At 46.7% G+C, this 11,251-nt stretch overlaps 1 protein-coding gene across 1 annotated transcript in view; it reads right to left on the bottom strand.

Moving 5' to 3' along the window:
* LOC123992355 (cystine/glutamate transporter-like) overlaps window positions 1-11,251 on the bottom strand; it is a 28,395-nt gene that overhangs the window by 6,791 nt on the left and 10,353 nt on the right. The window contains exons 2-5 of the mRNA XM_046293506.1: window positions 9,340-9,594; window positions 7,457-7,583; window positions 6,373-6,488; window positions 6,070-6,195 (exon numbers count right to left, since the gene is read on the bottom strand). Coding sequence (XP_046149462.1) covers window positions 6,070-6,195; window positions 6,373-6,488; window positions 7,457-7,583; window positions 9,340-9,594 — 624 coding nt within the window. The remainder of the gene's footprint in view (window positions 1-6,069; window positions 6,196-6,372; window positions 6,489-7,456; window positions 7,584-9,339; window positions 9,595-11,251) is intronic.

The following is an 11,251-nucleotide window of genomic DNA, read 5'->3' as shown; positions in this document are numbered from 1 at the left end:
TCACAGAGTGAGACACACACACAGAGTGAGACACACACACATACAGAGCGTGAGACACACTCACACACACAGAGTGAGACACACACACATTGAGGGAGACACACACAAACACACAGAGTGAGACATACACACACACAGAGTGAGACACACACACACACAGAGTGAGAAACACACACACACACACACACACAGAGTGAGACACACACACACACACACAGAGTGAGACACACACACACACAGAGTGAGACACACACACACACAGAGTGAGACACACACACAGAGTGAGACACACACACATACAGAGCGTGAGACACACTCACACACACAGAGTGAGACACACACACATTGAGGGAGACACACACACACAGAGTGAGACACACACACACACAGAGTGAGACACACACACACACAGAGTGAGACACACACACACACAGAGTGAGACACACACACACACACAGAGTGAGACACACACACACACAGAGTGAGACACACACAGAGACACACACACAGATTGAGACACACACACACACACAGAGAGAGTGAGACACACACATTGAGGGAGACACACACAAACACACACAGAGAGTGAGACACACACACACACATATTGAGACACACACACACACACAGAGTGAGACACACACACATTGAGGGAGACACACACAAACACACAGAGTGAGACACACACACACACACATACACAGAGTGTGACACACACACACACAGAGTGAGACACAAACTCACAGAGTGAGACACACACACACACAGAGTGACACACACACACACACAGAGTGAGACACACACACAGAGTGAGACACACACACACACAAAGTGAGACACACACACGGAGTGAGACACACACACATACAGAGCGTGAGACACACTCACACACACAGAGTGAGACACACACACACACACAGAGTGAGACACACACACACAGAGTGAGACGCACACACAGACTGAGACACACACACACACACACACAGAGTGAGACACACACACACACAGATTGAGACACACACACACACACACACACAGAGTGAGACACACACACATTGAGGGAGACACACACAAACACACAGAGTGAGACACACACACACACACATACACAGAGTGTGACACACACACACACAGAGTGAGACACAAACTCACAGAGTGAGACACACACACACACAGAGTGAGACACACACACACAGAGTGACACACACACACACACACACACACACACACACACACACACACACACACACACACACACACACACACACACACACACACACACACACACACACACACACACACACACACACACACACACACAGTGATACACACACACACAGATTGAGAAACACACACATACAGAGTGAGACACACACACACACACACATACACAGAGTGAGACACACACACACAGAGTGAGACAGACACACAGAGTGAGACACACACACACACACACACACACACACACACACACACACACACACACACACACACACACACACACACACACACACACACACACACACACACACACACACACACACACACACACACACACACACACACACAGAGTGAGACACACACACACAGAGTGAGAAACACACACACACACACAGAGTGAGACACACACACACACACAGAGTGAGACACACACACACAGAGTGAGACACACACACAGAGTGAGACACACACACATACAGAGCGTGAGACACACTCACACACACAGAGTGAGACACACACACATTGAGGGAGACACACACAAACACACAGAGTGAGACACACACACAGAGTGAGACACACACACACACAGAGTGAGAAACACACACACACACACACACACACAGAGTGAGACACACACACACACACACAGAGTGAGAGACACACACACTCACAGAGTGAGACACACACAGAGTGAGACACACACACAGAGCGTGAGACACACTCACACACACAGAGTGAGACACACACACATTGAGGGAGACACACACACACAGAGTGAGACACACACACACACAGAGTGAGACACACACACACACAGAGTGAGACACACACACACAGAGTGAGACACACACACACACACAGAGACACACACACACACAGAGTGAGACACACACAGAGACACACACACAGATTGAGACACACACACACACACAGTGAGACACACACATTGAGGGAGACACACACAAACACACACAGAGAGTGAGATTGAGACACACACACACACACAGAGTGAGACACACACACATTGAGGGAGACACACACAAACACACAGAGTGAGACACACACACACACACATACACAGAGTGTGACACACACACACACAGAGTGAGACACAAACTCACAGAGTGAGACACACACACACACAGAGTGACACACACACACACAGAGTGAGACACACACACAGAGTGAGACACACACACACACACACACGGAGTGAGACACACACACACAGAGTGAGACACACTCACACACACAGAGTGAGACACACACACACACACAGAGTGAGACACACACACACACACAGACTGAGACACACACACACACACACACAGAGTGAGACACACACACACACAGATTGAGACACACACACACACACACACACAGAGTGAGACACACACACATTGAGGGAGACACACACAAACACACAGAGTGAGACACACACACACACACACATACACAGAGTGTGACACACACACACACAGAGTGAGACACAAACTCACAGAGTGAGACACACACACACACAGAGTGAGACACACACACACAGAGTGAGATACACACACACACAGATTGAGAAACACACACATACAGAGTGAGACACACACACACACACACATACACAGAGTGAGACACACACACACAGAGTGAGACAGACACACAGAGTGAGACACACACACACAGAGTGAGACACACACACACAAAGTGAGACACACGCACATAGAGTGAGACACACACACAGAGTGAGACACACTCACACACACAGAGTGAGACACACACAAACACACAGAGTGACACACACACACACACAGAGTGAGACACACACACACACAGAGTGAGACACACACACACACAGAGTGAGACACACACACACACACAGAGTGAGACTCACACACCCACAGAGTGAGACACACACACACACACACAGAGTGAGACACACTCACACACACAGAGTGAGACACACACACACAGGTTGAGACACACACACACAGAGTGAGACACACACACACAGAGTGAGACACACACACACAGAGTGAGACACACACACATACAGAGTGTGAGACACACTCACACACACAGAGTGAGACACACACACACACAGAGTGAGACACACACACACACAGAGTGAGACACACACACACACAGAGTGAGACACACACACACACAGAGTGAGACTCACACACCCACAGAGTGAGACACACACACACACACAGGTTGAGACACACACACAGAGTGAGACACACACACACACAGAGTGAGACACACACACACACAGAGTGAGACACACACACAGAGTGAGACACACACACACACACACAGAGTGAGACACACACACATACAGAGTGTGAGACACACTCACACACACAGAGTGAGACACACACACAGAGTGAGACACACACACACAGAGTGAGACACACACACACACAGAGTGAGACACAGTGAGACACACACACACACAGAGTGAGACACACACACACACAGAGTGAGACACACACACACACAGAGTGAGACACACACACAGAGTGAGACACACACACACACAGAGTGAGACACACACACATACAGAGTGTGAGACACACTCACACACACAGAGTGAGACACACACACAGAGTGAGACACACACACACAGAGTGAGACACACACACACAGAGTGAGATTCACACACACACACAGAGTGAGACACACACACAGAGTGAGACACACACACACACAGAGTGAGACACACACACATACAGAGTGTGAGACACACACACACACAGAGTGAGACACACACACAGAGTGAGACACACACACACAGAGTGAGACACACACACACACAGAGTGAGACACACACACACACAGAGTGAGACACACACACAGAGTGAGACACACACACACACACACAGAGTGAGACACACACACATACAGAGTGTGAGACACACTCACACACACAGAGTGAGACACACACACAGAGTGAGACACACACACACAGAGTGAGACACACACACACACAGAGTGAGATTCACACACACACACAGAGTGAGACACACACACACACAGAGTGAGACACACACACACACAGAGTGAGACACACACACACACAGAGTGAGACACACACACACAGAGTGAGACACACACACACACAGAGTGAGACACACACACATACAGAGTGTGAGACACACTCACACACACAGAGTGAGACACACACACAGAGTGAGACACACACACACAGAGTGAGACACACACACACACAGAGTGAGATTCACACACACACACAGAGTGAGACACACACACAGAGTGAGACACACACACACACAGAGTGAGACACACACACACACATACACAGAGTGAGACACACACACACACAGAGTGAGACACACACACACAGAGTGAGACACACACACACACAGAGTGAGACACACACACACAGAGTGAGACACACACACACAGAATGAGACACACACACACACACAGAGTGAGACACACACACACAGAGTGAGACACACACACACACACAGAGTGAGACACACACACACACACACATACACAGAGTGAGACACACACACACACATACACAGAGTGAGACACACACACACAGAGTGAGACACACACACAGAGTTAGACACACACACACACACACAGAGTGAGACACACACACACACACACACAGAGTGAGACACACACACACACACACAGAGTGAGACACACACACACACAGAGTGAGACACACACACACACACAGAGTGAGACACACACACACACACAGAGTGAGACACACACACACACACAGAGTGAGACACACACACACACACAGAGTGAGACACACACACACACACACAGAGTGAGACACACACACACACACACAGAGTGAGACACACACACACACACAGAGTGACACACACACACACAGATTGAGACACACACACAAGAAGGAATTACACAAACACCAAAGAATATCAATTCTAGTTGATTGTTTGACTAGGTGCATTTTTCTAAGTATATCAGCATGGGTATGTGTAGGAATGCACCCCCAAGAGCATTCCAATACAATACACACATACGTCGTGTATTTCTGTCTAATGGAACACACCTCCAAAGGGGCAGATGATAACCCTCTGAAAGTCTGTTAGCTATGTATAGGCCTGCAGCCACTATGTAGTTATTATCGCCTGTAATGTGTCCAACAGGTACTCTGTAGCCATTACACACCGTGGAGTTGCGTTTAATCGTCTAGTTAAAGTACACCTGGTATCTGTGGAATGTCCCTGTAACAAACAAACAAATATAACCCCATTCCACAAACGGGGTCTCAAGGTCTTTGATGAGAGCCAAGAAAGAGTGTCAGATTCTATGTGATGTGAGCATAAGACATTTGTGTTGTTTTCATCCAGTGTAAAATATATGACGATGGTGATGGTGACGGTGACGATGATGGTTCATGTGATTATGAGGATGATAATGATGATGAGGATGAATGTCATGATGATGATTCATGTGATAATGAGGATGATGATAAGGATGACCATGATAATGACAATGAGGATAAATGTGATGATGAGGATGATTATGATGAGAATGATGAGGATGATGATGGTGATGATTAATGTGAAAATGAGTATGATGACAATGATGAGGATGATAATGATGATGAGGATGAATGTGATGATGATGATGATGATGATTAATGTGAGGATGAGGATGAGAATGATGAGGATGATAATGATGATGAGGATGAATGTGATGATGATGATGATGATGATTAATGTGAGGATGAGGATGAGAATGATGAGGATGAATATGAGGATGAGAAGGATGAGGATGATGATGGTGATGATGAAGATGAGAATGATGAGGATTAAGATGACGAAGGCTAACCTTTGAAGAGCATATAGAGGCCAGGTACGATGATGGTGGCGACAGCCAGCAGCTTGCAGAAGGTGAGGAAGATCTGAATCCTGTTTGTCCAGCTCGTACTCATACTGTTGAGATACATCACTGACGCTGTGGAGTAGTACACACACACACACAAACACACAAACACAAACACACACATACTTTATGTGAAACTGACCGGTATCTTACATTCAGCTGAACCATCTCACTGATAAGCACTAAAATCCTATATTCCAAACGTTTGTTCAATTCAATATAATCCTGTAGCATAAATCTTAGACGTACTTATTCCTATAGAGGTGGCCAGTTTGATAGCAATCTCTGGCACTCCACACGGCATGAATATGGGCTCCAGGATATATTGTCCGAAGGCCAGGGATATCACTGCCAACCCTGCAGGTCTAGAACAAACAACACCATCACACACAGACCCCAAAACACTGACCCAAAAATACACATGCAGCAAACACATCGACCGGAAATGCTGACCCACAAAGCTGTGAGATCTGGGGCCGCATGCACTGTTCAGAGTGTTGGGGAGCATTTGACCTCTAACTGACCTGTCTTACACAACCTCACCCTTGTTTATAACAGTCAATTAACTGTTATTACTGATATTCAGTGGTTACTAACTCAAAGATGTCTGTTAGGTTCAGTTGAGACAAAACACATTAAAAAAATATATATGATTATTATTGATACGAAATGGATACAATAGAAATAAAGTACATTGAGTAAATACATATAACTAAAGGTACTCTGTGTCCAGAATGAAATGGAACATGTTATGTATTCAGAATATCTGGAACAAATCTGGTCAGACATGTAGAAGCTAATAACCGTCAAACTTAATTCTCAGGACCCCGAGACATTATTACACTACACAGCAGCTAGACGTACACACTAAGTATCCAAAATAGCAAACACACATTTCTTCCACACGTGGAAGTGAATCAATTCCAGTGTTTTCTATTGATCTTGGCTCTAATAAGAATCGAATAACTGTTTCCCAGTCTGTGGGATCATCCCCGATCACTGTTCATTTCCCATATACCCAAAACCATACGTCCCCCCTTGCCCGATGATACTCTGTAGTACAGTATAGTATAGCAGGGTTGTTTACACTGCTCTGCTAACACGGGTATCAACGGACCAGGATGGGATCAGAGAGGCTTTACTACCTGTACAACGCTGAGATGAACGCTAGAATGCCCCTCCCCTTCTCACAAACAGACAGTATAGAGTGATGTGCACACACTGTATTGCAAATATCTACCCAACTTCCTGCCTCTGTCTCTGTCACACACACACACACGCGCAAACACACATACAAGATACACACACACAATAAATACTTTCACACACACACCTGATGGCGATGATGTCAGCCCAGAGACGTATGAAGGCCATCTGTGGTCCAAAGGCCTCCAGAATATAGGTGTAATGTCCTCCAGATTTCTTGATGCTGGTTCCCAGCTCTGCATAGGACAGGGCCCCTGGGATAGGAGAGAGGGAAAGGTTTAGGACAGGAAACTGGCTACCCATCTACAACAACAAACAGGTAAGTGGCTACTGTAAGAGGAAAGTGTGATTCCTTGTATTTTTCATTGTATGCATTGTACAGGTCTGTAGGACCTAAATTTCTTCCCTGTTTTTGCTGAGAATTTTCCAGGAGATGCAGATGAGCTTCGTGATTTACATAAATTGACTGAATACCAAACACTAACACATGGCTATGTTAACACTATTGCACTTTTCATGTAACCTACTTTTGGCCAGTTAATAGCCTAGCCACTGCTCAAGAAACATAAATGTTAAAATTCTGTTGCTGTAGGATTATTTTGCTGTGACAGTATTGGTCAAATTACAGGGACACTGTAGGACTTTGTCATTTTAACATCTGCGTGCAATATGAAGGAAGTTAGTTAGCATTGACTCAAACTATTGCTAACTTCCTAGTTCCTAGTTGCAGAGGAATAAAAATGGTATCCACGCGTTCATCTGACTCTGGGTAAGGAGTATCCCTTTAAGATCCTACAGCTCTGTGTGAGTGAGTGAGTGAGTGAGTGAGTGAGTGAGTGAGTGAGTGAGTGAGTGAGTGAGTGAGTGAGTGAGTGAGTGAGTGAGTGAGTGAGTGAGTGAGTGAGTGAGGGAGAGGTGAGAGAGAGAGAGAGAGAGAGAGAGAGAGAGAGAGAGAGAGAGAGAGAGAGAGAGAGAGAGAGAGGGTGGGGTGAGTGAGTGAGGGAGAGTAGAGAGAGAGAGAGAGAGAGAGGGCGTGGTGAGTGAGTGAGTGAGGGATAGGTAGAGAGAGAGAGAGAGATGGCGGGGTGAGTGAGTGAGTGAGTGAGTGAGTGAGTGAGGGCGAGGTAGAGAGAGAGAGAGAGAGAGAGAGAGAGAGAGAGAGAGAGAGAGAGAGAGAGAGAGAGAGAGAGAGAGGGAGAGAGTGGAGAGGTGAGTGAGGGTGAGTGAGTGAGTGAGTGAGTGAGTGAGTGAGTGAGTGAGTGAGTGAGTGAGTGAGTGAGTGAGTGAGTGAGGGAGGGAGGGAGGGAGGGAGGGAGGGAGGGAGGGAGGGAGGGAGGGAGGGAGGGAGGGAGGGAGTGAGTGAGTGAGTGAGTGAGTGAGTGAGTGAGTGAGTGAGTGAGTGAGTGAGTGAGTGAGTGAGTGAGTGAGTGAGTGAGTGAGTGAGTGAGTGAGTGAGTGAGTGAGTGAGTGAGTGCGCGTGCACTTTTGTGTGTCTGTCTGTGTGTGCGTGCGTCAGAGCGGGAGAGAGAAAGAGAAAATGCAAGATAGGTTAACGTAAAGGGTAATTGAGGTTTCAGCAGTTTGATGGTTAGTTAGAAGGCAATAACGCTGCTGTAATTACAGTTTCATGATGAAATAATACTAGGGTAGAAGCGGAAGCTTTCCCATAGCAGCAGACAGTTAGCAAAGTTCATCCATCCCCCTAAGCTTTAAATCACACTCATTGTCTCAAGAAATCACACTCATTGTCTCAAGAAAAGCTGCTTTACAAGTTTAGCACTTTGTTTAAGGAGGCATCAGCTCTAGTGTCTTCAACAAAGGGGAAGCAAGGGAGTCGTAACCCAATAGACTGAACTGCAATAAAAACACAAAAGCTCCTTCCCCGCACCTTCAGTTCAGTCGCATCATAAAACCACTCTGCACACCTTTACTCAGGTCTGTCTCCACTCTCCCTCCCTTTCTCCCTGAGGAGGTGGGGTGTTGTCGTGGTGACAAACACGTGTGACTCACCAAACAGAGACAGTACTCCACAGGCGATCCACACCACCAGAGAAATTCCAACACTCCCAGAGTTCTTCAAGATTCCCTTGGGAGAGATGAAGATTCCCGCGCCGATGATGGTCCCTACGATGATGGAGATTCCCCGAAGCAGGGTCACCTTCTTCTTAAGCTCTACCTTTCCGTGCGGGGAGTCAGGGTCCTCTTTTGGGACAGGGTTATCCCCTGGGTGTCCCCCATTTTGGGGGTGTTGTTCACCCCAGTCCCCTCACCATTAACTGACCTCCTGGTCATCCTTGAACTCTCTTACACACACACACACACACACACACACACACACACACACACACACACACACACACACACACACACACACACACACACACACACACACACACACACACACACACACACACTCTAACACATGCAGTGTTTCTCACACACGTTTTCTTCAACACAAGATACGTCATAAACAAGCCCCTCACACTCCCTTCCGACACGCTAGGTCCCAAATCAACCTTAGTGTTTTTCCTTCTGTCTTCAGTGACCTGCTGTTGGGACAACAGAACAGTAAGTTACTCTGATAAAGCAGGTTGTTACTGGTCCTGCTGTGCAAATAAACTTCTATTACTGGGAGCTAGACCAATCCTCTGGGGAATGGTCTCTCCTCTCTCTCTCTCCCTTTCTCTCTCTCTCTTAGGCACACATACACACGCACACCCTAATCTCGCTCTCAAGCCCCACTCATTCAGTCGATCTCTCTTTCACTCTCCCACTTTGTCACACTACACCACACTTTTCTCACTCACCCTCTTTTGTCTGTCCTCCACTAGTTCTGTCTGTCTGCCTCGCTCTATGTCTCTCTCTTCAGCATTCCCTCTCTCTCAGACCTTGTAGTATCTGGCTGGTCCCTGTGCCTCCCTGAAGAAGCAGTCTGGCAGTGTTTCTGTTGTGAGAGGTGTTTCGCTGATACCCTCTGCCTCAGGATGTATCTAAATAATCACCTGAGTGCCAACTCCACACTCCCCCTTTGAAGGCTCCATCACAGTTCTCCCAAAACAAAAGGGGAACAAGAAACTAGGTTCTGTCATCCAACGCTAGCTGCCTGGGCAAACGCCTCTGTCGTCACCTGACGCATGTGAATCATCATAAACGCCTACCGTCTGGACTTGTCATTGACCACATTTACCACAAATACCGTTGTGAATACACACGGCCTCCAGTAAGATCATACACAATACCACACCAAGCAAACACTAACAACCAAGTAATGACAAAAGCAAACAACCCATTGATTCAAGCAAAGTTTCAAAGTTATAGGGGCGTGCCACAGGGGTTCTCTGTTTACTCACTGGAAGGCAGATGGAACCACCAGCATACCTGGGTGATTCCATCTATTGGCTCTGAAAAGGTATCTGCCTTCCAGTGAGTCAACAGAGAACCCCTGCAGAGGGAAACTGTGTAGCATGCTAGTACGTGTGGGGGAGGTGTAGCCAGAAAATGATGCAACATTACAGCTGCCTGACACTTATGAGAAGCCAGGTGGTACGTGGATACAAAATATGTTAGGTGGAGTGATGTACCCGAGGCACTGGAGGCTGCTGAGGGTCATAATAATGTCCGGAACGGAGCAAATGGAATGGCATCATACACCCGGAGACAACGTGTTTGATGTATTTGGTACCATTCCACCTATTCCGCTCCAATCATTACCACAATCACATTCTCCCCGATTAAGGTGCCAACAACCTCCTGTGATATAAAGAGGTAAGTTTTAATGTCACTTTAGTTACGGTGTACTCGTGCCCAATTCGAAGCAACCTTGGTCAGTGATTTGTTACCTCTTTGTCCAAAATAACGTTTCACTTATCTAGAAGTTGTAGCTTTTTTGAATGAATAGACATTCTAAGAATTCAGAGATTCT

This window comes from Oncorhynchus gorbuscha, linkage group LG13 (assembly GCF_021184085.1).
Source record: "Oncorhynchus gorbuscha isolate QuinsamMale2020 ecotype Even-year linkage group LG13, OgorEven_v1.0, whole genome shotgun sequence".
Classification (NCBI taxonomy): domain Eukaryota; kingdom Metazoa; phylum Chordata; class Actinopteri; order Salmoniformes; family Salmonidae; genus Oncorhynchus; species Oncorhynchus gorbuscha.
This window is presented reverse-complemented; position numbering and strand designations above follow the sequence as displayed.